We start from the raw sequence: 27,022 nt of genomic DNA, 5'->3' as shown, positions 1-27,022 counted from the left end.
CTTTATACCTCAGAATTAAACCATGAGTTCATATGTGTTTTCAAAAAGATGTTAAGCTCCATTAGAATAGAAGTCCGTGCTGTGTATAAGTGATGAATAGAAGGAATAACATTTTCCAAGTTATGAAGAAAGTGTCTGGTCACATATAAAATGTCAGGACATATCCACCGCTACTGTAATGTAGTATAAAAGTATAAAAAGTATAAAAAGGCAGCTCCTGAATTCTCTCAGACAGCAACACAGCAATGGTCATTAAAGATATGTCAGGCTGGGCCTGTAGCTCAGTGGCTAAGTACTTGCCTAACACGTCCAAGGCCCTGTGTTTCCTAGCATTTTGGGTTGGAGAAATGGCTCACTGGTTAAAGGCATTTCCTTGCAAAGCCTGATGGTGTGGGCTCAATTCCCCAGTGCCCCCGTAAAACCAGATGCACAAAGTGGCACATGCATCTGGAGTTCTTTGCCATGGTGGGAGGCCCTGATATGCTCATGCCCCCTTTCTCTCATCTCTCTCTTTCACTTCTTGCGAATAAATAAAAACAATCAAAAAAGAAAAAGACATTCAGGATTGGAGAGATGTCTCAGTGGTTAAGGCACTTGCCTGCAAAGCCTAACAGCCTGGGTTCAATTTGATTCCCTAGTACCCACATAAAGCCAGATGCACAAGGTGGTGCTTGTGTCTGGAGTTTGTTTGCAGCAGCGAGAAGCCCTGACATGCTCATTCTCTCTCTCCTCCCTTGGAATAAATAAGTAAAAGAAAAAGACATTTCAAATATTATTATTCTGAGTGTAAACCACCGATAACCCACAAGGGAAAGTTTGCATGGAGAGCGACACCATGACTCCCAACCTGAAGATCTATTGGCCACTTAGCATAGCTTGACATGCAGAGTAACAGCCAGTGTCTTCTGGTTCCAGTCTCAAGGAGAAACTGCTAGTTTCAAATAGTAATGGCTTTTGCTGGATCCTATTCAATGATATCTTCTAAAAGAAAACACCAGTCAATCATTCAACAACGTGAGAATTCCTTCAGAGGTACTGGAAGGCACAAAAAAGACTTATCTGGCACCTTGGCCATGACCTGCTAGCTATGGAGGGTGTGGAACAACCATTTTCCATATTTTCATTCTTCAGTGTTCTAGACGGACACTCTTGATCAGTGAACATTTTATTTGTTTGTTTATTTGTGTGTGTGTGTGTGTATGGGTACACTATAGCTTCTTGCTGCTGCAAATGAACACCAGACACTTGCACTATTTTTTCTGTCTCCAGCTTATGCGGGTGGCTTGGGAAGTGAATCCTGGTCAACAGGCAAGGAAGTGCCTTTAGCCACCGAGCCAACTTCCCAGCTCTGCCAATGAACATTTTAATGTCAACTCATCGACAGAAGCAAACTCAATGGGAGCGCCATCACAGGAACATGGAGCTATACTTTAAAACGCTCAGTAATGAAGGTGGCTTTTCAGAGGCAAGTTCACAGCCAGACAGCGGTGCACATTTTATGGTGTTATTTTATGCCATGGAAAACTGGAGGCAAAAGCACCAGAGAAGGGAACGTGGGCTCCGTGGATGGTTCAGCCATCTCCCACTGGTGCCTGGCACTCCTGTTGTTACCTGTGTAGAGGTATTCTGGCTGGTAAGCGGGCTGCACCGTGAGGGTCTTAGCCTCGCCCATCTCTCGGGTCTGCAGGAGCACCGAGGCAATGGTGTGGAAATTGCTGTTGCAGGAAAGGGCAATCAGGAGGTGAAGGAGCAACTTTTTGCTGTGCTCAAAGACTTCAGGCCGGTAATGGTCTAAACCTAGAAGCAAACAGTGAAATCTCTTAGTATAAACAGACCGTTGAGCCCCTCGAGATTCCTGGGATAGTAAAGATTCCAAGATAGCAGGAGGAACAAGTTCAAAGAGTGTTTAGTTTTCTTTGTTATTGTTTGGGTTAGCAACATAAAGAAGTTGGGCTTCGGAAAAGGAAAGTGCTTTACTGCTTAAATAAAAATGTTCTCATAAAATGCTGATAGATGATGGGCTTCTCCTGACCTCTCTGCAGCATCTGACACGGTTCTTATTCTTTCTTCCTCAGATGGGCTCTTCCTTGGATCCCCCTGTCATGGAAGGACCCCTATGTTTTTAAGTTTATTATTCTTGGAGATAGGGTCTAGCTTTGGAGCACAGGCTGGCTTTGAACTTGTGATCTTGCCTAGCCTCCTGAGTACTGGGTTTATGAGATGTGTCAGGACCTGGCTTAAAGGATTCTTGTTTGTTTATTTATTTATTTAGTTTTTGGTCGCTAACTGCTGTTCTGGCTGGCTCCTCTTCCTTCTTTTGCTCTACCCACTCTGGTACCTGTCACTTGGAACTCACTGGTTCTGCCATGCGTCCTAACAGTTCTCCCTTCTCATTGACCAAATTTCAGGGCTTTACATTGATTTTCTCAGCCCAATACCCTCAACTGAATCCAATTGATTTTAGATGTCTTTAGAGATACAGAACTAGTGAAGGGCTGATATATTTATACTGTAAAAACCACGGCAGTTGTAAGCCATGAGCGAACACCTTAAATTTACAGAGTAGATATCACCAAGGGACAATGGAAAATAGAAAAGAGTATCTTAGAAATAAGGCAAACCTATATCAATGAAAAGGAAATTTCTGGCTGGGCGTGGTGGGGCCTTTAAGACCTAAGACGACATAGTGAATTCTAGGTCAGCCTGGGCTGGGCTGGAGTGAGACCCTACCTTGAAAACAAACAACAACAAAGAATAGAAAAGAATAAAGGAAAGGCAGTTTCTAAGGGTTACCTCTGCATGCTTTAGCCCTGTTGTCTAGACCTCCCCGCGGGCCCAGTCTTACCTAAGAAGACAGCATGGAGCAGCAAGGGAAGGTGAAGGGCCCAGTCTTCTCTCACGCTGTGATCCACCACCATCTCCGTCATAAAGATCACAGCAATATTGCACCTGGCCAACAGAATGGTGACGGCAATGCAACTTCCATAGAGGTCAAATTCCATGCCAATGACTCACTCACAGCATTGTGTTAAGATCCTTAATGTAGCTGGGTGGGGTGGCGCAAGCCTTTAATCCCAGCACTCAGGAGGCAGAGGTAGGAGGATTGCCATGAGTTCAAGGCCACTCTGAGAGTACAGAGTGATTTCCAGGTCAGCCTGAGCTAGAGTGAGACCCTACCTCGAAAAAGCAAAAAAAAAAAAAAAAATCCTTATTCTAGAGAAACAGATTTTAACTTCCAACCCAGCAGAGGGCCCTGCTGCAAGAAACACTGCTTAAGCTCATCACGGAATGGAAAGGTGACAAGCAACTGGGTAGGAAGGGATGAAAAAGGGACAGAATTTGAAGATAAGTCGCCCACTCCACGTTATGCGCACTCTACAAGTCACTGCTGAAGTCAAGAACACACTGAAGAAAAACTTCAAATGGTCACCAGGCAGCTTTATACTGGTCATATGCTGGAAGCTGGCCATGAAGCCAGCAAGGACCTACTGACTGGGGAAGTGCTCTTGGAGGGCTGGAGAGATGACTTAGTGGTTAAGCACTTGCCTGTGAAGCCCAAGGACCCCAGTTTGAGGCTTGATTCCCCGGGACCCATGTTAGCCAGATGCACAAGGGGGCGCAAGTGTCTGGAGTTCACGTCTGGAGTTCGTTTGCAGTGGCTGAAGACCCTGGCATGCCCATTCTCTCTCTATCTGCTTCTTTCTCTGTCTGTCATTCTCAGATAAATAAATAAAAAAATAAAAGAAAGTGCTCTTGGAGCCGAGAAGATTGCTCAGTGGTTAGAGGTACTTGTGTGGAAAGCCTGCTGATTCCAGGTTCACTTCACAAGCTACCCACATAAAGCCAACTGGGCATTCATTCACACACGCATGCCAATAAATCAACATTTAAAAAAATCATGTTCTCATCCTGTGGGACCTGGCATAGGGACCCTGTTCTCATAGGCAGAGAAGTTCAGTCTGAACCAAGCGGTCGTTTGTCTCTTCTGTACAGGTTGCTCACCTGTGCAGTGGACCCCGCGGAGTGATGGTCTCTGGGAGGTAGTCAACCAGCGGCGCCCAGCATCCTCCAGTACAAGGCAGGGGTAAGGGCTGTGGCTGTTTGGTCTCCGTGATAGTTAACAACCAGCCCGTGTAGGGAGAGATTGGGTCATCTGAGGGTGAGAAAAACATGGGTTTATTTTCTGGGATAGAAGATTTTTGTTTTCCCTATTTGGTGTTTTTAGAAAGAATCTTACAAATGGGTGTGGGCAAAAAAAAAAAAACAACAAAAAAAACACCTTTCTGAACACTTGATTTGGTAAGTATGAATTATATCATCAAGTGGATTATAATTCCTTGACTTGGTAATTACTTCATTAGTTATTACTTGACAATTTATAGTTCTTCATTATAGCATGTAAGAAAAATCTAGATGAAAAAGAAAATTAAATCACGAGTTCCTGCCCTTATGAAAAATGGCTCCAATCTTCCTCATAGCATGAAAATGGACTCCACATTTCCAAGATGGCTCAGGGCAAGAGTCTTAGAGCCATCCTTGACTTCCTCTCGAATCCTGCATCCAACTCACAGTCGTAAGAATCAAAAACCACAGGGAGCTAACAGAGCATTCAGTAGCTCAGTTTGTCTTCTGTGCACGATGCATGCCAATCCAATAAGTCCAATAAGGAGTGAGAACCTCTTATTACCCATCTTACAGAGCAGACGCTGACCAGTCACCATCACCACGGAGGCTCTGCCTTCAAAGCAAACCCCACATCTGACCTCTGTTTCCAGTCCACCCCCGCTCTCCGCGTCTCCTCCACTCTCGTCTCTCACCATGGCTCCTCACTGTTCGTCCCCGTGTGCCCTGTGTTCTGTTCCACAGAGCACCAGAGCAATCCTCTGACGACAGCTTTGGCCAGGTCGCTTTCCTTTCCCAGCAGTGTCCAGGGGCTCTCCTTCATGCTCACGAGGCAATCCCACACCACAGGGCTAACAAGCCCGCCTGCTCCTCCCGGGGCTCGCTGCCTGCCACCTCCTGGCTGCTCACTGCACACTCATCAAGCTTCGCGGCCGTTCTGCGACAGGACGTCCCTTTTACTCTTCCTTATGGCTGCCCGACTCACGCCTGTACTTCGTTCAGGTCTCTTTGTTCAGCTTGCCACAGGTGCTTTCCTTTACCATCCCGCATGCCCCCCCTCCCCCCACCGTCCTCTCTCTCTCAGCCATTCCAGTTTCCCATTCTTGGATCGGATGTCCAACCTGGCAGAGGCTCCAGTACTGTGTGGACTCTGGTTCCTTACTATTCCCCATGCACCTACAACAGTGCCTGGATATAGAAAGGGACCAAGAAATATTTGCCAAATGAGGGGCTGCAGAGATGGCTCAGCGGTTAAGGTGCTTGCCTGCAAAGCCTAAGGACCTGAGTTCGATTCCCAAGTACCCACGTAAAGCCAGACGCACAAGGTGGCGCATGTGTCTGGCGTTCATTTGCAGCAGCTAGAAGCCCTGGCACACCTGTTCTCTCTCTCTGCCTCTTTCTTTCTCTCTCAAAGAGATAAATAAATAAAATATATTTAAATATTTTAACGAAATATTAATTTATATTTCAATATAATTTATATTGATAATTATAATAAAATATATTGAAATATTAAAGTATATTTGCCAAATGAACATCAACAATAGCCAAGTCATTACACTTGCAAGTTTCATGAAGGTTTCCTGTAAAGCTGGTAGCAGAGGTCCTTGCAGTTCAAGACATGTCCATGCCTAACTATTGTTTTTTTTTTAATATTTTAATTTACTTATTTGAGAGAGAGAGACAGAGAGAGATTGGGTGCCCAAGGGCCTCTAGCCACTGCAAACAAACTCCAGGCACACTCCACCTTGTGTCTATGGCTTATGTGGGTACTGGGGAATTGAACCTGCGTCCTAAGGCTTTGCAAACAAGTCCCTTAACTGCAAAGCCATTTCTCCAGCCTTTTTTTTTTTTAAACAAGTGGAACCTTATAATTCTATGCTCTGACAGTGTGTCTACTTCAAGCTTTGCTCAGAACAAGTTGAAAGCAGGCACACTTGTAGCTCGTCTCAGACCCAAGTCTTAGTTTATTACCTCAGAGCTTCTCACTCTGAGCAAGTTAACTTCTTGGATGAATGTCCAGCATAAGTTGTTCAATTTAATTAGCCACACCCTGGGCTTAAGGGATGGCTTAGTGGTTAAGGCACTAGCCTGGGAAGCCTGGGGACACAGGTCCAATTCCCTAGTATCCACATAAGCCAGATGCACAAGGTGGCGCACGCGTCTGGAGTTCGTTTGCAATGGCTGGAGGCCCTGGCATGCCCATTCTCTCCCTCTCTCTCTCTGCTTCTTTCTCTCAAACAAATAAATAAATCTTTTTTATAATTAGCCACCTCCTTATTATGTAGCCACATTAACATAAGACCTTGGAAAATAGTCCAGAACCACAGCCTTAACTGCGGACAGGGTCCTGGACCGTGCACACAAAGGAGATGGCTGGACAAGCAGCGGTCCTCACTGCTCTGCTCTGCTTCCCCACTGTGGACTGAACGGGCCCAGCTCCTGATGCCTCGCCTTCCCCACTGCGACAGACTCCTCCTCAGCTGTAAGCCAAAGGTAGACCCTTTCCTTCCTTAAGCTGCTTCTGGCCAGGTGTTTTGTCCCAGTGATGAGAAGGTCACTGGGAGACGCGGACTGTCCCTGTTGGCACTTACTTTTGTCTTCATCGTACGATCCTCCAGAGCTATTGCTATATCTTGACTCGAGGCGGGTGTGGGCTCGGATCACGTTACTAAACCTTCGAATACAAGGACAGCGGTCATGAGACGGTGACGTGTGTACGTGCTGTGGCTCATGAGCCGATGCTGTCATTTCATGGGCCATCTTTAGGCACTCAGTTCTAAGGATGGTACTTTCTTAATACCATAACCATTATACTCCAAACACTTATTATTTTTTTTCCCTTGAGAGGGCCAGTGGTCCTTCTTGCTTATCAGTAAAAGTCTAAACCATGAGAAGATAACAATATGTCAAGGCTAACACTGTAATAGACCTAGAACTTTCTAACATTTGCTTTGGAAGGATGGGCACAGCTCATGGCAGGCAGTCAGTGAATATGTGCTGAATGACCGAACAAGTTAAAATGAGTTCAATTAGAAATACAAATCTGGGATTGTAGCTAAAATTAATTTTTTTTTTTTTTGCTCAAAATACCCTGAGAATCTTCAGAAAAAGTTACTAGTTGGGGCATAATATAATCAGACGGATTCTTCTGTCTGGTTCCCTTGTGGCTTGTTGAATTAAAAACAGCTGAAAATTGAGATTTGATTTGGCTCACTCATTTTTGAGGGAAGCATTATTTACTTTACAAATGAGGAAACGGACGCTGAGTGAGGTTAAACAGCCTGTCCAGTGTTAACTACAGGGAGGTGGCCGTGCGGGGACACTTTCAGTGCCGTGTTACCTCTGAGGGGACAGAAACTTGATTTAGACCAAGCTCGTGTCTAAGGAGATAGATATGCCACTAACTGACCTTACCTTCACACACTGTGTATGTGTAGTGGACTGTTACTCAGTGCCTGGTAAATATATACCGTTACTATGTCAACGACAACAAATGTGTATGTGTGTGTGTACTAATAACTATTTCTGAGATTGTACCCAAGATGTTTGCTTCTTTGAGAACCCTATTTCCACAATCGAAAAAAGGGAGTAGTTATAAATACTTTATCTTTTATTTATTTATTTACTTTTTAGGACTGAGGAATCAAAAGAAATGTGAGAATGTTTTCTCCTAAAGGCTGAGACACCTCCCAACCAGAAGCTGTTGCTATTGTGTTTTGATTCGGGATCTCTAGACCGCAGCCTCACCTCTGCAGGATGCCAAAAACATTCAAATCAAAAACATGTTTATCACCCCAGCACCTGTAAGGCCGAGCAAGGGTGTGGCTAAGAGGAAATACAGGCAGTGTGGCTTTTCCTCACCCGGTGCTAGCAATGGAACCCTGGGCCTACAGCTATCCAACTAGAGTGCTCTACCCTAGGCCCCAAATGGTATATCTATGTTTAAGATGATACACAGCAGTTTCAGCTCACTTCACACGCACAGAGATATAGTCAAAGCTATCTACAAATACTAGAAAATTCAAGCCAAAATGAGAGAGTGTCCTTTTACACCACTGATTGGGTGTCCTGTGCTAGGTGACAACAGACTAACTATTTCCTGCTGGGACACTGGATGATGCCGGATATAAATGTCCTCATGAGGATATGAAGAGTTGGGTTTCAGGAAAACATACACATGTCACTAAGCTGTGACTCTGTTGCAACCTTGTCTGGGTGGAAACCTCACAACAATGAATCAGAGCGTTGAATTTTGTGAGCTTTCACAGTGCAATAGTCTATAACAGCTAGTTCTAATCACTCAATATAGCTGTGAAACCCCATTTTCCCAAAGCCCGACACTGCCATGAATATTCTTCACTGTCGTATAATTTGGGCCATTCCTTTGTGAGTCGATATCACAGAATACCTGGGACCGACAGGGCTCACACGAATCAGGGCACAGAACAGTCTAAACCACACTGGTACTTCTGAAACCAGCAAAGCAGCAAACTTACTACTTTCCAAAGGAGTCTCTTATCGTACTTGTGCCAATAAGTGCCATGTTATAAACAGTGTCTGCTGGGTGCAGACATCAGCCAGCAAAGGGAGAAAGCGGGCTGATGGAAGCACTCCACATCTGGAGATTGCTGGACTGGGGTGTGGGGAGCTCCCCAGCACCTGTGGCTGCTGATGAACTGCGTGGGGTGTTGCTGGGGGGGGGGGGGGGCTCTCTCCATGTGCCCTGGAGAACCTGTGCAAGTTATGTGGTAGATGCAATTCTTTTCCTTTTTGGGATAGATTAAAAGCTTTTTATTTTTATTTTTCAATAGAGTTTATGAGGCTGGGATGAGGGAAAGGAGCAAGAACTTTCCAGACCACTCTCCTTCCTCCTTGACTTATGGCAATCCTCCTGCCTCGTTCTCCTGAATGCTCAGATCACAGCTGTGCGCCACCACACAAGGACAACCTCTCTTAAAAGACTCTCTGATCTTGATGGTAAAGATAACCGGCTTACTAAATTGAAAAAACTATTTTTATTTATTAATTTGCACGGAAAGAGAGCGGGGAGGGAGAGAGACAGGGAGAGATAGAATGAATGGGTGGGCCAGGGCGTCTATCTGCTGCAAATGAACTTCAGATGCATGTGCCACTTCTGTGCCTCGGGCTTTAGGTGGGTACTAGGGAACTGAACCCCGGGTCGTTTACTTTGCAGGTAAGTGCCTTAACGACTGGACCATCTCTCCAGCCCAGGCTTCTCGGTTTTAAAGGCCAACACAAAAAAACCTTTAGGCAGAACACTGCAAATTCTAATGGTGTTAAAGAGGACCTTGTAATGAGACGCTAATATGTAGACACATGTCAATAAATGATTAAGACTTTACACAGCAGCCAGAAAGGACAAGTGTCTTCAGCGCAATAACGTGGCTTTGGTCACAAAGTGAAGAAACTGACGTGCTGAACTGCGATGGTGGCTTGTGCTTGTCCGACTCGCAACTGGGTAGTGGACACAGGCGCAGCAGAAGTTCAAGGCCAGTCTTGGCTGTGTGAGACCCTCTCACAAACAAACAAACGAACACACACACACAGTAAGAGTGACAACAAAACCACAACAGGCTAATTAATAATCCTGCGCTGGCACAGATGTCAGGAATGTGAAGATCTTCATACATTTCTGGGAAAGAAAGTCCGTCCTTCACTGGAGAGCTCTGCGGGACCGCGTCCAGGGTTCGTGGCTCACTGGGTCTGGGTGTACATAGAGAGAGCAGAGCGCATGCCGACCTGCGTCTGCCCAGAGGCCGAGAGGCAGGGGCGGGGCAAAGCCTGGGCTAGGGAATGGCCCCTGGCAACTCCTCACATAGGCTGCCCTACGTCAGCGAACCTTCCACCTTCACACCCACGGCATCATGGGGAAATCACAAGGGCAAGAAGGAAGCAATCTGGGGCATTTTGGGCTAGATGAATTATTATTTTTTTTTTAATTTTTTTTTGTTTATTTATTTATTTGAGAGTGACAGAGAGGAGGAGGAGAGAGAGACAGAGAGAGAGAGAGAGAGAGAGAGAGAAATAATGGGCACGCCAGGGCTTCCAGCCACTGCAAACGAATTCCAGACGCGTGCGCCCCCTTGTGCATCTGGCTAACGTGGGACCTGGGGAACCGAGCCTTGAACCGGGGTCCTTAGGCTTCACAGGCAAGCGCTTAACCGCTAAGCCATCTCTCCAGCCCTAGATGAATTATTTTTATATTTGATCTTCTACGGTATGAATTTGTGAGTGTTCAGTAATTTTTTAAGAAAATATTTATTTATTTATTTATTTGCAGGCAGGGAGACAAAGAGAAAAGACACACACACACACACACACACACACACACACAGAGACAGAGAGAGAGAGAGAATGGGAGGGAGAGAGAGAGAGAGAATGGGCATACCAGAGCCTCCAGCCACTACAAATGAACTCCAGGTGCCTGTGCCTTTTTTATGCATCTGGCTTTATGTGGGTACTGGGGAATTGAACCTGGGTCATCAGGCTTTACAGGCAAGCACCTTAACTGATGAACAATCTCTCCCACCCATGTTCAGTAATTTTTTTTTTTTTTTGAGGTAGGGTCTCACTCTAGTCCAGGCTGACCTGGAATTTATTATGTAGTCTCAGGTCGTGAACTCATGGTGATCCTCCTACCTCTGCCTCCCTAGTGTTAGGACTAAAGGATGTGTACCACCATGCCTGGATAAACATTCAGTACTTTTTAAGTGGGAAGGCTCCCACATTAAATGTATCTTTGAAATGTTCAGTTCCAAAACCATGAGATCATCCAATTAAAAAAAAAATCTTAGTCCTGTTTATCTTTTCCTGCCCTTCATGATCAACTGAAGAAAAAATGTGATCTGATTTCAGTCATTTATTAAAATGTTACAGGTAGTTAGTAGATAAGTATACGACCAAAGAAGATATTATTATTATTATTATTATTATTTTAGTTTTTTTTTCAAGGTAGGGTTTCACTAGCTCAGGCTGACCTATAATTCACTATGTAGTCTCAGGGTGCCCTCGAACTCATGGTGATCCTCCTACCTCTGCCTTCCGAGTGCTGGGATTAAAGACATGTGTCACCACACTCAGCATGAAGATAATATATATATATAATTTAAGAGAAGAGAAGAGAGAGAGAGAGAGAGAGGGAGAGAGAGAGAGAGAGAGAGAGAGAGAGAATGGGCACACCAGGGCTTTGAGCCACTGCAAGGACTCCAGGTGCATGCTCCACTTTGTGCATCTGGCTTATGTGGGCCCTGGGTAACTGAACCTGGGTCCTTAGGCTTCACAGGCAAATGCCTTAACTGCTAAGCCATTTCTCTCCAGTCCCAATATATTCTCTTTATAGAGCTAACTTGAAGGGAATAGATACTTGGTTAAGGAGGAAGAGACAGGGTTCTGGTTAACTAAGATGTAATGAATCAAAAGTAAAATGAGAGCCGGGCGTGGTGGCGCACGCCTTTAATCCCAGCACTCGGGAGGCAGAGGTAGGAGGATTGCCGTGAGTTCAATGCCACCCTGAGACTACATAGTGAATTCCAGGTCAGCCTGGACAAGAGTGAGACCCTACCTCGAAAAACCAAAAAAAAAAAAAATAATAAAATAAAATAAAATGAGGGCTAGAGAGAAGGCTCAGTGGTTAGGGGACTTGACTGCAAAGCCTAAGGACCCAATGGGATTTGCCAGAATATCTTTCTATCTTCTTCTTCTCTGACTTAATTCGGGAAAAGAAAATTAATTTTAGGGATCTACAAGGCAGTGTCGGAAAGCCACTCTGTTCATAAGCATAAAGGATTTCGGTGTGCGTGTATGAATGTAGGAAACCCCGTACGCTGTATGGATGCCTTTGCACAGAGCACTGCTCAGTAAGTAAACTGAATGTTAAGCCAGGTGTGTGCACCCACCTGTCATCAGATTCCTTCAGTATCTTGCTTTCCTCAGGGTCCGGGAAACTGTCCTGGCCAGCAACTACTGTATTGCTGCTGGACGTGGTTCCTGCAGATGGGATCAGGAGACATTGGAAAAAGATGCATCAGAGGGGTCAGGCTCACGTCTGAAGTCAATTTAGGAAAGCAGTGCCTTTAAAATCCAATGTTTGAGCTGGAGAGATGGATCAACAGTTAAGGTGTTTGCCTTCAAAACCCGATGACCCGGATTCTATTCCCTAGTGCCCACATAAAGCCAGATGCACAAAGTGCTACACACAACTGGAGTTCATTTGCAGTGGCTACAGGCCCTGGCATGCCCATTCTGTCTCTGTCTCTACTTGCAAGTAAATAAAAATATTTAAAAAAAAAAATCCAATGTTTGAGAGTCTTCATGTCTCTCTCCATCTCTCCAGCCCTTACGCTATTCTTAAATGACTGTGCTGGCAATAAGAGAAAGTAAGACATACGCTCTAGCCCGCCTAGTGTCCTACACAAAGAAAACCCCACATACCCATGGCAAGAAGTGTGGCCCTGTCCCTACCGGAAGCTGCCGCGGAGGCCTTGCTGCTGGCGGCGAAGCGGTAGAAGGGGGGGTTGTCGCAGTGCTGCACGATCGGGTTCACCGGCTCCGTCTGCTGCAGCTCAAAGAGCAGCTCCTCCATGGTCTGAATGGTGTTATTCCGGCACAAGTAGATTGCCACCTTTTTAATCTGGAAGAAGATGAACGAGGGCTATATTTTCCACAAGAATCCTGAGCCAGACACTCATTCCCCGGGATGAATTTATCTGCAGGACACTGTCCTTGACAGCTGACCTTTACTGTCCGGGGATGATCAAGCGTTTGGATGAAAACCCACCTTGATATACCTACATCCTTTAGAGTGGTTTAATTTTTTTGTTATTATTTATTTGTGTGTGTGTGTGTGTGAGAGAGAGAGAGAGAGAGAGGGAGAGAAAGAGAGAGAGAGGGAGGGGAGGGCACATGTGTGTCACAGCACGTGTGTGGATCTGTCACAAACTCTCATTTCTGTCCTGGCTGTTCTCCAGCAGAGAGAGGCAGGGATTTTTCCCCATCTTGCTCCATTGTTGATGTCCCTTTCGCTGCACTAGTTGAGAACCAGGAACTTTACAGAGTGGTTAACAAGTTACTTTTCAGAAGAACTCATTCAATCTATGCTCCCTGCCCCCCCCCCCCCAAAAAAAAAAACCCCTCACCATCAAAGGTCTTATCTTCAGGAAGAATTTTATTTATACCAATAGTAGGAAAAATGTTTTTACTTTTTTTTTTTTATTAGAAAAGGAATTTAGTCACTTCTATCCTCTTAGTCACTAAAAACAAATGAGTTTTAGCTGTTTGCAGCCTGAGGGTTTCACGGCAACTCCACTGATGGCTGCTTAGTGCAGGGGCCTGACATCTAACCTGAAGCTCGCTCGCTGCCGCAGCGTGGCTGGTGCCGCTCAGGGAAACGTCAACGTGCGCACACAATGAGCGCGCGGGACTGCCAGGTGAGCCTGCGGTTTAGCTATCGTTTGGCTGATCCCACCACCTTCCAGTGCAAACAGAAAATACCAGATCTCTCTGCTCAGTTCTTCCTTCTCCCATCAACTTTAAAAAACAATTATTTATTTGAGAGAGTGAGAGAGGGAAAGAGGGAGAGAGACACAGAGAGAGAGAGAATGGGTGCACCAGGGCCTCCAGCCACTGCAAACAAACTCCAGATGCGTGTGCCCCCTTGTGCATCTGGCTAATGTGGTTCCTGTGGAAACCGAGGTTCTTTGGCTTAACCTCTAAGCCATCTCTCCAGCCCTTCCCACCAGCTTTTGAAGAGAAAACCCTGGATTCTTTGTGTCTTTATTTGCTTGAAACCAGAAACACTTAAAAATATTTTTTTTTGTTTATTATTTATTCAGTTATTTATTTGAGGGCAACAGACAGAGAAATAGGCAGATAGTGAGGGGGAGAGAATGGGTGTGCCAGGGCCTCCAGCCACTGCAAACAAACTCCAGATGCGTGTGCCCCTTGTGCATCTGGCTAACGTGGATCCTGGGGAATCGAGCCTCGAACCAGGGTCCTTAGACTTCACAGGCAAGCGCTTAACCTCTAAGGCATCTCTCCAGCCCAGAGCCACTTTTTAATAGTAATAATGGGATGCTTTGCCGGGTGTGGTGGTGCATGCCTTTAATCCCAGCACTTGGGAGGAAGAGGTAGGAGGATCACCATGAGTTTGAGGCCACCCTGAGACTAGATAGAGAATTCCAGGTCAGCCTGAGCGAAAAGAGAGACTACCTCAAAAAATGATCATCATCATAATAATAAGCTTCATCTTGTGCCTCCTATGTATTGGTACTAATGTTTACAGATGGCAGCTTTTGGAAACTGTTAGAAAAAATCCTCTCTTCAAGTCACAGGTCCTGTGTCCCATGGCTCCGGGATGGGGCTGACTGCTGTCACTAGCCAGTGGGGCTGGTGTGTTGGGGGCAGAAGTGAGCTTGGGCGCAACATGTGGGTGTGCTCCTGAGGGCCTCACGGTTTGCGGAGCTGGGCATGGAGCACTTACGTAGGGCAGGAGGACGGTGTCGCTGCTGACGCCGCACAGGCTGATCAGGAACTGCAAGGTGATCCGCAGGTTGTTGGTCCACTTCTCGTTGTTGGCCAGCGCGTTCCAGGCGTTCTCCATCTCTGGCCCAGGAACCTCATCTCCGTACTGGACAGAATAGAAACCCGCCCACACGACGTGACGCACCAAGAACATGATGGTGCAAAATGCTCGAGGGCGGGCTGGGGAGATGGCTTAGCGGTTAAGGCGCCTGCCTGTGAAGCCTAAGGACCCAGGTTCGATTCCCCAGGACCCACATAAGCCAGATGCACAAGGGGGCGCATAGGTCTGGAGTTCGTCTGTAGTGGCTGGAGGCCCTGTGATGGTGTGCCCTTTCTCTCTCTCTCATCTCTCTCAAAAATAAATAAATAAATAATTAAAAAAAAACAATTGAGGGAAAGCAGTTTGGGAGGTTTGAATCCAGGGCCTTGTATATGCAAGGCAAGAGCTCTGCATGGAGATACTTCCCAGTACTTATTACAGCTTTTTTTTTTTTGTGTGTGTGTGTGTGTGTGTGTGTGTGTGTGTGTGTGTACACGCATGTTCATGTGTATGAGTGGTGTTGGTATACGTGTACAATGGCATGTGTCTGGAGGTCAGAAGACAACATTTTATTTTATAATTTTTTGGGGAATTTTCTGGGGAGTCGAGCCTCAAACCGGGGTCCTTAGGCTTCACAGGCAATCGCTTAACTGCTAGGCCATCTCTCCAGCCCCACCATGGACCTTTTTTAAAGAAAGGGTTTGGGCAGGAGGGTTGGCTTAGCAGACCCACGTTAGCCAGATGCACAAGGGGGTACACACATCTGGAGTTCATTTGCAGTGGCTGGAGGTAGGCCCATTCTCTCTGTCTCTGTCAAATAAATAAATAAATAAAAATACATTATTTAAAAAAAAAAGAAGTTTTCTTTTTTCTTTTTCTCATTGGCCTGGAGGTCATCAATTAGCTGACACTGGATGACCACTGAGCCCCAGGGACTTCCTGTCTCCACCCCCCTTCCCGGCTCCACTCTCCTGCCCAGTGTTGACATTACTGGATGGCCACTGAGCCCCAGGTACTTCCTGTCTCCACCCCCCTTCCCGGCTCCACTCCCCTGCCCAGTGTTGACATTACTGGATGGCCACTGAGCCCCAGGTACTTCCTGTCTCCACCCCCCTTCCCAGCTCCACTCCCCTGCCCAGTGTTGACATTACTGGCATGTCGCATCACACTGGCATTTAGAAAAAAATTTAAATGTTTTATTTTTGTTTATTTGAGACAGCAAGAGAGAGAGAGAACGAATGGTTTCACCAGGACTTCCAGCCACTGCAAATGAATGCCAGATGCATGCGCCACCTTGTGCCTCTGGCTTACGTGGGGCTTGGGGAATCAAACCTCGGTCCTTTGGCTTTGCAGGTAAGCACCTTGACCAGTAAGCCATCTCTCCAGCCCCACACTGGCATTTTCACGTGGGTTCTTAGGGTTGCACACAGGTCCCTATGCTTGCGAGGCAAGCACTTTCCTGAGTTATCTTCACGGCTTGCCTCCCCATCCCTATTTGGGCGACTTTCTTTCTTTTTTTTTTTAATTTTTTTGTTTATTTTTATTTATTTATTTGAGAGTGACAGGCATAGAGAGAAAGAGGCAGAGAGAGAGAGAATGGGCACACCAGGGCCTCCAGCCACTGCAAATGAACTCCAGACGCGTGCGCCCCCTTGTGCATCTGGCTAACGTGGGTCCTGGGGAATCGAACCTTGAACCTGGGTCCTTAGGCTTCACAGGCAAGCGCTTAACTGCTAAGCCGTCTTGCCAGCCCGCGATTTTCATTGTAAATGCCATTTTCCCTGGAATGGCAGCCTGGGTTTGGTCTTGCAGCCAGGGGGCTTCTCTGATGGCAGAGTGGTGCTATCTCAGTTACCTTGGCTGTCATGTACATGAGGTTATTCAGAACGAGCGACGTGGCTTCTGGAGAGCCCCAGCCATTCCCTTTCAGGCCATGGGAGACGGTCACTTCCCCTTCCCGGTCCTTGGCCTCGTCTTCGGGGCTGCTGGGACTTGAGCCTGGGAGGAGGAGCCTGCTGTCCACCAGTTCGATGTTGTGCAGCCAAGGCAGCAGGTAGGTGAGCATGAGCTGGCGCCCGTTTGGATGCGTCGTGGGGAATCGCTGGCTCACCTCTAAAGAGCAATGCAGTGACGGAGAGCCCTGTGTTAGTCTACGAAGACAAGCTCAAATACCAATGACTCATCAAGCAATGCATTAAAAGGGTTATCAGATATCTCAGTGATGGATAGCCCTATGTTACTCTATGAAAACAAACTAAGATACCAATGACTGATCAAACAATGTACTATAAGGATTATCAGATATCTCAGTGCCTGATTTTTCTTTTTGTTTGTTTGTTTGTTTTGAGGTAGGGTCTCACTCTAGTCCAGGCTGACCTGCAATTCACTATGGAGTCTCAGGGTGGCCTCAAACTCACGGCGATCCTCCTACCTCTGCCTCCCAAGTGCTGGGATTAAAGGCATGTGCCACCACGCCTGGCTTGTTCAGTGCCTGATTTTTAAAAAACGTTTTATTTATTTATTTGAGAGACATAGAGGCAGACACACACACACACACACACACACACACACACACACACACACACACACACAGAGGTGAGGGGGGGAGAGAACGGGCGCTCCAGGGCCTTCAACCACTGCAAACGAATTCCAGAGCAATGTGCCACCTTGTGCATCTGGCTTACATGGCTACCGGGGAACTGAACCCAAGCCCTTAGCCTTTGCAGGCAAGGGCCTTAACTGCTAAACTATCTCTCCAGCCCCCTCAGTGCCTGATTTTGTGGCCCTGGATAGCTAAGGTTTATCCGTAAGCCTACGTCTTCCAGGTCCAGCACTGTGTGCAAGAAAGCACTGCTTTATTTTATTTTATTTTATTTTATTTATTTATTTATTTTTTGTTGGTTTTTTGAGATAGCATCTTGCTCTAGCCCAGGCTGACCTAGGATTTACTATGCAGTCTCAGAGTGACCTTGAAATCAGCTCAACCTCCCAAGCGCTGGGATGAAATGCATGTGCCACCATGCCCGACAAGAAAACACTGTGGAAACGGCTCAGGCTTGGTCAACATGGAGGCAGGTGGAGGCCCTCATGAGTTCACATGCACTCTAGTGGAAGAGGTGTATCAAAGTGTGCAAAAGAGGGGGCTGGGGGAAAAATCGATAATAAGTTAGCTGGGCGTGGTGGCGCACGCCTTTAATCCCAGCACTCGGGAGGCTGAGGTAGGAGGATCACCGAGCGTTTGAAGCCACCCTGAGTCTAAAGAGTGAATTCCAGGTCAGTCTGAGCTAGAGTGAGACCCTACCTCGAAAATACAAAAAAATAAAAAATAAAATAAAATAAATTAAATAAATACAAAAAAAAGAGGGGGCTGAGAGTTCTGGAACCTGTGACTGGATCCGAATGCCACCACACACTAGCTACAAGTGACTCAGCTACTTATTTCACCCCTGTGACTCACACTGGGCAACTGAAGAGCAGGAGACACTGTCCCAGTGCGCGTGTATTCTCAGCGCAGAACCTGCTGGCCAGTAGGCTCTTGATCAGAGACGGGCAGGGTCACTCTACCATGACCACTATCTTTCCCAGACGCCCATGACTTACAAAGTGTCTTCTATACAACATCACTTGTTTTAAAAAAAATAGCTATGGAGACTCATGAAGAAAAAACCCAGGGCTAGAGAGGTGTTGCTTGCCTGCAAAGCCTAATTATCCAGGGTTCGATTCCCCAGTACTCACATAAAGCCAAAGGCACAAAGTGGAGCATGCATCTGGAGTTCGTTTGCAGTGGCAAGAGGCCCTGGTGCGCCCATTCTATCTCTCTGCTTGCACATAAATAAATGCTTTTAAAAAAGAATAAACTTGGTCTGGAGAGATGGCTTAGTGGTTAAGCGCTTGCCTGCGAGGCCCAAGGACCCCAGTTTGAGGCTCGGTTCCCCAGGATCCACATTAGCCAGATGCACAAGGGGGCGCATGCGTCTGGAGTTTGTTTGCAGTGGCTGGATCCAGGCCCTGGCACGCCCATTCTCTTTTTCTCTCTCCCTCTTTCTCTCTCTGTCGGTCGCTCTCAAATAAATAAATGAAAGTGAACAAAAAAAAATTTCTTTTAAAAAAAGAATAAACCCAGTTCATTGTCATCTACTTGAAAGCAAGTTCTACATTTGACTCTGAGCTGTGATTGCAAAGGGCAATGCTCCGCCCAGCTCAGGCCTCCCAGTGTAACAGTCTCTTAGGGCGTTTCTTCACTGTGTCAGTACCAGGCATTGAGGCTGCCTGTGACCTGAACAAGCCCTCTATGGATAGAGGAGCACACTTCAAGCGTACACAGTAGGTGCTGAAGTGGTCACCTGGGTTTCAGCTCCAGAGAAGAACCTGTTTTCCCCAAAGGGGATTAGGAAGCTGTGTCCTCTCCATGGACTCTTGTCCAACACGGGGTGGAGCTTCACTCCGAGTGCTCATGGCTGCTACAGAAATTATGATAAAAGAATTCCCTGGATCCTCCAAGTGACCCCTTTAATTGATTTGACCCTTTCCTTAAAATTAAAAAAATTAGTCTTTTTTTTGGGCTGGGGAGATGGCTTAGCGGTTAAGCGCTTGCCTGTGAAGCCTAAGGACCCCGGTTCGAGGCTCGGTTCCCCAGGTCCCACGTTAGCCAGATGCACAAGGGGGCGCACGCGTCTGGAGTTCGTTTGCAGAGGCTGGAAGCCCTGGCGCGCCCATTCTCTCTCTCTCCCTCTATCTGTCGCTCTCAAATAAATAAATAAAAATTAAAAAAAAAATTAGTCTTTTTTTGTTGTTGTTATTTTGTAGAAAAATATATTCAATGCTGTACTGATGTGACAGTGCTCAGCTGTTAGGTGAAAGTTTCCAATGAATTTAATTTCTAAGCTGACGTATATTGAATTTAATTTAAATTGAATTTAATTTCTAAGCTGACGTATATTGGCTGATGCTGTGAGTGTGATGATTCACCCTTGAACCCCATCAATTCAGAGTGTTCGTTTCCCCTCTATACTGGGCATTTCCTTTTTTTTTTTTTTTAAAAAAATCTTTTATCTTTATTTATTTATTTGACAGAGAAAGAGGGGAGAGAGAGAGGGAGAGAGAATGGGCACACCAGGGCCTCCAGCCACTGTGAATGAACTCCAGACATGTGCGCTCCCTTGTGCATCTGGCTAACGTGGGTCCTGGGGAATCGAACCTGGGTGCTTTGGCTTTGCTAAGCCATCCCTCCAGTCCAATGCTGGGCATTTTCTAGCGCAGCCACTTGTACTGGGCATGACGAAGACAGCAAGGATTTACTAACAGTGTGGCTCATGAGCCTAGGAAGGATTTTGTGGGAGAGAAGTGAAGTTACCAACTCTGGGGCAAAAGAGAAAAGGACACATGAAAGGTACCAAACTGGGGATTTAATGCAAGAAAATGATTTCCGGATATAACGATTCGGTTTTATGGTGGAGGGATCACTCAGACTTCATTAGAAAAGTGAGGTGTGGGACCCTATGAATACTAAACCAGTTTATGGAATCTACTTGAAAACTGCCTGCGCTTTGAGCTAAGCCGTGGAGATGACTGCTAAATGCGCCTGCTTGCAAAGCCTGATGTCCAGGGTTGGATTCCCCAATATCCACACAAAACCAAAAACACAAAGTTTCTCATGTGTCCGGAGTTTGTTTGCAGTGGCAGGAAGCCCTGGTGTACCCCATATTCATTCTTTCCTCGTCCCCCTCTCTTTCTCTCAAATAAATGGGCAAATAAAATTTTAAAAAGGGAAATTTACTTAGAGCAGAATAAATGCTCACACATGTCACTACCGACAGCTGGACGGTACCTGAGAAGAGAGGGAGAGTAAGTTCGGGGTACATCCTGGCCAGTTCACATGACAAGAGGGTCAGCGAGACACTGTAAAGAGGTGGCAACGGGCCGTGCGTTCCATACAGGATGCTGCCGGGTCTTTGCTCAGCAACTTTCTTGGAGTACACGAAAAGCTTCGCTTCAAGGATCTATAAAGAATAACAGAGAAAAAGAGAATATATTCATTGGCTCTCTCATGAGCATTTATGTTTCATGAAAACAAGATGTCACAGAAGTAGCAGATGCTTATTTTAATTTAGAGGTAAAACATTAGTGAATTAATATTGCTATCGGGCATTATGTACTTGTCTTCTTACTGTGCAAATGACGTACAGAAACCAGCCACCCCTTCTCAGTTCAAGCATGGAAGTTTCCCTCGCTAGGCAATGAACGGTACGTGCCTGCATGAGCTGGATGGCGATCTCGTAGATCTCTCTGCTGGTATCGGAAGCCTTGAAGAGAACTAGGTTTAACAGGGTCACGATGTCGAAGGGGTAGTTCCTGAAAAGAATATAGAAGCAGAGTTTATGACGCAGTCTGGCTAGTGAGCCTGACAGATACTCCCTCTCAGAACCAGCCCCCGAGGGCTCGTTAACCCCATCACTCATGAATGACACCGCCATGCCCTCCAGACCACTCTTGTTCTTTCTCCTTTTTTTTTGAGGCAGGGTCTCCCTCTATCTCAGGCCGACCTGGAACTCATTGTGATGCTTCTACCTCTGCCTCCTGAGTGCTGGGCTATAGGCGTGTGCCACCATTCCTGCTTTGGCCACTCTTAAAAGCTCCCTTGTGGGCTGGAGAGATGGCTTAGTGGTTAAGCGCTTGCCTGTGAAGCCTAAGGACCCCGGTTCGAGGCTCCATTCCCCAGGACCCACGTTAGCCAGATGCACAAGGGGGCATATGCGTCTGGAGATGATTTGCAGTGGCTGGAGGCACTGTCAAGCCCATTCTTTCTTTCTCTCTCTCTCAACTAAATAAATAAAGATAAGATATTTTACAAAAGAAAGTAGACATGGACCTAAGGTTTAGAGTTCAAGGACTTTCCTGAACCCCCTAGCACCCCGTTACAATACCTTAGGACATCTACATGGAACACGAAGGGGTTTGTGACCTGACAGTTTTGTGACTAACAGTATTATTGAAGCTGAGGCTATGTTGCTAAGTTCATGAAGCACTTATCTGTGTCCCTGAGGAGAATTACCTAGACTTAGTCACAGGAATGTAGTGACATCTTATGAGATAGCCATGCAATGAAATAAGTTTGTATTAGTTCAAACCAAATTCATTGGGAGAAAGGCAATGCAGAGGGCAATTTTATCATTCTTACATTAATCAAAGAAAGAGATTCCAAGTTATAGATTATAAGTACATTTCTGTTTAAACTCCAAGGGTCATGTGAACAGAACTTTATTTTTGGAATATCAAAATAAACAGACAAAAACCAATCTGAAGAAGAGCAGTTTTTTTTGTAAGACTCTCACTGGAATATTGCCCCATAGTTCTGCATAATTTTTAGCAATGTTCTTACATCAAGAAATAAAACTTGGGCTGGAGAGATGGCTTAGCGGTTAAGTGTTTGCCTGTGAAGCCTAAGGACCCCGGTTCGAGGCTCGGTTCCCTAGGTCCCACGTTAGCCAGATGCACAAGGGGGCACACGCGTCTGGAGTTCGTTTGCAGAGGCTGGAAGCCCTGGCGCGCCCATTCTCTCTCTCTCCCTCTATCTGTCTTTCTCTCTGTGTCTGTCACTCTCAAATAAATAAATAAAATATTAAAAAAAAGAAATAAAACTTACTCAGGAGGCAGAGGTAGGAGGATCGCTGTGAGTTCAAGGCCACCCTGAGACTCCATAGTGAATTCCGGGTCAGCCTGGGCTGGAGTGAGACCCTACCTCAAAAAACCAAAAACAAAAACAAAAGCAAACAAACAAAAAAAAACCCACAAAAAAAAAAACTTGATGGAAAAATCATTTAGGGTTGCTGTCATCAGCTATAACTTTTATGGAGATTGAAGTAAGTAATAAAAATTCCACGGCTAAGATTATGGATGGTAAAAGTTTTAGACATGGAAAGTAATCTACTATCATTATAAAAAAATTAAAAAAATTTAAAGAGACGCTATCTCTCTAAATAGTATGCTCATTTGGACTTATTGAAAATAGATGTCTTCAAAAATACTGTTCTTATTAATTTAGGCCCATAACAAGTCAGAGCTTATAAACCAATTCACTTTTATTCTCTTGATCCAGCTTTAACATCCTGTATTTAAATTTAAAAAGGAAAACTCCCGTAAGCCAGATGCACAGGGTGGCACATACATCTGGAGCTCATTTGCCATGGCTGTAGGCCCTGGCATGCCTGTCCTCTCTCTCTTTGCCAGTTTCTCTTTCTTTCAAATAAATGAAATATTTAAAAAAATATATAATGATATTATAAAAAGAAAAACTGAATGCCTACATGAGTCTTTCCAAAAATAAAACTTCCAATGTATTCTCCCAACTGTTACAAGCTCTTTCTTAGGGACAGTCTGTGGAATTTGAGGAACCTTCATCAACCTTTTCTTCTTAGCTATGAAATTATTTCACCCAATAAACTGTAGTGTTGAAAGGCTTCACTTGTTAACGATATAACAAGGACAATATTTTCAAGAGCAAAGCTCAGAGGCTGGGGTATATACCTCAGTGGGAGGTCGTATGCTTAACACCTATGAGGTCCTGGGTTCAATACTCGGCACATTTCCAAAGAAATGTAGTCTACGGAATGTAAGGCACCACATGTCCTTATTTTCCCTCTTTCTGAAGTTTGGTACGTTCCCTGGGTCTGATTTGATCTGGATGTAGCTGAGGCGCTCTCGGTGAACCCGTCAAGAGCATGCATACACGTTCCTTTAGTTCCATTAGATATCTGTTAGCAGTTTCAAATTCTGCTCTCAAATACCTGGGCAGTTCAAAAGCAAGATAGTATAACCACAGATATCTTCCGACTCAATGAGAAGCAAACCTAAAGGGAGTCATTAGTCTGTGAGAGAAAGAGGTCATTCCAGGTTCACATGGGATTAAAAAATTTTTTTTTTTTGTTTTTATATATTTATTTGATAGTGACAGATAGAGAAAGAGGCAGAGAGAGAGAGAAGTGGGGGGGGGAGAATGGGCACACCAGGGCCTGCAGCCACTGCAAACGAACTCCAGACACGTGCGCCCCCTTGTGCATCTGGCTAACGTGGGTCCTGGGGAATCGAGCCTCGAACCGGGGTCCTTAGGCTTCACAGGCAAGTGCTTAACCGCTAAGCCATCTCTTCAGCCCTCACATGGGATTTATTCCACTAAGATAATCGCAAACAACAACAACAACAACACAACACTCTCAGTCACTCCTGGCCTGAAGAACAAGGCTTATACGTGCCACTGACCAGCAATGATGAAACCTCTTACCTGCTTCCGCACACGGTGGCAATAGCTTTGAAACAGCCAGATGCAAGCTGGTAGGAACCGGTGTAGCATCTATCAATGGCCCAGTTAAAAAGGTTTATTTGATCAGGATTAAGTTCCAATAGCAAGACAACAACTTCACAGCCAAGTTGATGAACCTGAATGAATGCACGGAGCAAATCCATTACTCGTATTTAGTGGAGGAATATTTTAAAGAAAGCCATAAGATCAAACTTAGCTAATATAAATTGAGTAAAATGTAAGTGGAGATTGAGCATTTATTTGTGTCCCACCATGAGTATCACAGTGTACATGATAAAGACATAGTGTATTATGTCAATTGAAAATAAATTTGGAGTGGGACGTGGTGGCGCACGCCTTTAATCCCAGGATTTGGGAGGCAGAGGTAGAAGGTTTGTTTTGAGTTCAAGGCCACCTGAGATGACATAGTGAATTCCAGGTCAGCCTGGGTTACAGCAAGACCTTACCTCAAAAAGCAAAAACAAAAACAAAAACAAAAACAAAAAAGTTTGAAAGACAGAAATTTGCTCTTAATGGATTCTTCTAAATCAAGACAAAAAAAAAAAAATCATTCTGGATAGAGTTCACAGGACCCTTAGTCAAGATTCCAGAAGCTACTGTCAAACGCTAGATGGTCCGTGAGCATGCATATCTGCGCAGGACACGCCTCGGTGGAGAAGATGCCTCCCTCAGAAAGCACCCCCTGCCACTTCCTGAGGTGGTCCACGTTTCTTGGCAGTTGCAACCAGGTGGGAAGGAAGGATCTAACTTGTTTGTTTACTTACAGGGTTTGGGCCCAAGTGGGATATATAATATTATTGTCTAGCTAAGGATCTTCAATCTAGTCTTCCCCCCACCCCGCCCACCCACAGATGCAACCAGCAGCAGATAAAAGCTGATGGTGAGTGTGAAAATAGTATCTCATTAAAAATGAGTTTATGGGCTGGAGAGATGGCTTAGTATTCAAGGTGCTTGCTTGTAAAGCCAAAGGACCCAGGTTCAATTCCCCAGTACCCACACATTGCCAGAGGTACAAAGTAGTGCATGAGTCTGGAGTTTTGGGAAGTGGCTGGAGGCCCTGGAGTACCCATTCTCTCTCTCTCTCTCAAATAAATAAATAAATGAATAAATAAATAAATAAAATATTTTAAAATAAAAAATTGTTTGCTTTACAGAAATCAGATTTTCATTATTCTTTAGAAATTAAAAAAATATTTTATATTTTATTTAGTTATGAGAGAGAGAGAGAGAGAGAGAGAGAGAGTGTGTGAACGGATGCACCAGGGCCTCCAGCTATTGCAAACGAACCCCAGACACATGCGCCACCTTGTGCATCTGGCTAACATGGGTCCTGGAGAATCGAGCCTCAAACCAGGGTTCTTAGGCTTCACAGGCAAGCACTTAACCGCTAAGCCATCTCTCCAGCTTTCAATTTTTTTTTTTTTTTTTTTTGAGGAAGGGTCTCACTCTAGCCAAGGCTGACCTGAAATTCACTATGGATTCTAGGGTGATGGTGAACTCATGGCGATCCTCTTCCCTCTGTCTCCTGAGTGCTGGGATTAAAGGCATGCGCCACCATGCCCTGCTGACAATTTTTATCTTTAGTGTATTTTTATCAAATCCCCTCCCATTAGCCTCTCTTAATCCTCCTCTCTGTTCCCCTTCCACTGAACCCCTTTTTCCGTTTCATGGGGTAGATGGAGATGAGTCCTTTGAGACGTGTTGAGCTGTGAGGATCCTCTATGAACGTTATAAAAGGTCCCCAGAGAGCTTCCTGCCCATTACACATGGAGAGGACAAAGCAAAATGATGGCCATGAACCAGGACGTGATATTGAACCTATTAGTACCTGTCTTGGGCTCTCCTCCCTCCTGGTCTGTGAGAAATAAATCCCTATTGTTGATGAGCCACTTAGTCTGGTGTTTTGTGATAGTTTCCTGAGAGACTAAGATACCTGGTTGCTGCTCAGTTTGAGAACCTTCTCTTAAGTGTGTGGCCAGTTTAGATAACATCTACTATGACTTGCTTAATTTTCTTGCTCACTTTCCTGTTGAATCTGCTTTTAGCTATTTTAGGGCCCTTTATATGTCATAGATAAGAATCCTTCACTAGTTATGCATTAAAAATATTGCTCACAGGCTGGAGAGATGGCTTAGCTGTTAAGGCACTTGCCTGCAAAGCCAAAGGACCCAGGTTCAATTCCCCAAAACCCATGTAAGCCAGATGCACAAAGGGGCGCATGCGTCTGGAATTCGTTTGCAGTGGCTGAAGGCCCTGGCAAATCCATTCTCTCTCTCTCTTTCTCTTTCTCTCTTCGTCTCAGATAAATAATTAAAAATAGAAAAAATTAAAAAATACTGTTTACTCTATGGTTAGTCTACTCATGTCCTTTTATAGATTTCCTTCCTTCCTCCCCTTCCGTCCTCCCTTCCTCCCTTCTTCCTTCCTTCTCTTCCTTCCTTCTTCCTTCTTTCAGATAGGGTCTTTAAAAAATTTATTTATTTATTTGAAAGAGGGAGAGATAGAGAGCATGAGAATGGGTGCTCCAGGGCCTCCAGCCACTGCAAATGAATTACAGATGCATGTGCTACCTTGTGCATCTAGCTTACGTGGGTCCTGGGGAATGGAACTGAGGTCCCTTGGCTTTGTAGGCAAGCGCCCCAACTGCTAAGCCATCTCTCCAGCCCTCAGACAGGGTCTTATGTAGCCCAGGCTGGCCTCACACACTCCGTGCAGCGGAGGATGGCCTTGACTTCTGGTTCTTCTGACTCCACCTCCCAACTGCTGGAATCATAGCTGGTTTCATGCTGTGCTGGGGACTGATCTCAGTCCTTCGGGCATGCTCAGACACTCATTCTACATCTCAGCCCCACGACATCTTTACAAGGTTGACTTTTCACAATCATGGCGTATTTGTCTACCTATTGGGTCTTTAAATTTTTCTCAATAATACTTTATATGTTTCTTTATAAAAAACTTTATTTTTATTTATTTAGTTGAGAGAGAGAGAAAGAGAGAGAGAG

The 27,022-nt window shown here is 45.3% G+C and overlaps 1 protein-coding gene across 7 annotated transcripts in view; it reads right to left on the bottom strand.

The window, feature by feature from the left end:
• The window catches only part of Fry (FRY microtubule binding protein), a 472,955-nt gene that overhangs the window by 87,761 nt on the left and 358,172 nt on the right, over positions 1-27,022 (bottom strand). For all 7 annotated transcript variants that reach the window (XM_045154946.1, XM_045154947.1, XM_045154942.1 and 4 more), the window contains 11 exons: positions 23,982-24,136; positions 20,956-21,055; positions 20,532-20,703; positions 16,560-16,816; positions 14,624-14,770; positions 12,607-12,775; positions 12,042-12,132; positions 6,717-6,799; positions 4,003-4,153; positions 2,846-2,949; positions 1,612-1,797 (listed from right to left, as the gene is read on the bottom strand). In XM_045154946.1, coding sequence (XP_045010881.1) covers positions 1,612-1,797; positions 2,846-2,949; positions 4,003-4,153; positions 6,717-6,799; positions 12,042-12,132; positions 12,607-12,775; positions 14,624-14,770; positions 16,560-16,816; positions 20,532-20,703; positions 20,956-21,055; positions 23,982-24,136 — 1,615 coding nt within the window. The remainder of the gene's footprint in view (positions 1-1,611; positions 1,798-2,845; positions 2,950-4,002; positions 4,154-6,716; positions 6,800-12,041; positions 12,133-12,606; positions 12,776-14,623; positions 14,771-16,559; positions 16,817-20,531; positions 20,704-20,955; positions 21,056-23,981; positions 24,137-27,022) is intronic.

Source organism: Jaculus jaculus, chromosome 7, assembly GCF_020740685.1.
Source record: "Jaculus jaculus isolate mJacJac1 chromosome 7, mJacJac1.mat.Y.cur, whole genome shotgun sequence".
In the NCBI taxonomy this organism is placed as follows: Eukaryota; Metazoa; Chordata; class Mammalia; order Rodentia; family Dipodidae; genus Jaculus; species Jaculus jaculus.
This window is presented reverse-complemented; position numbering and strand designations above follow the sequence as displayed.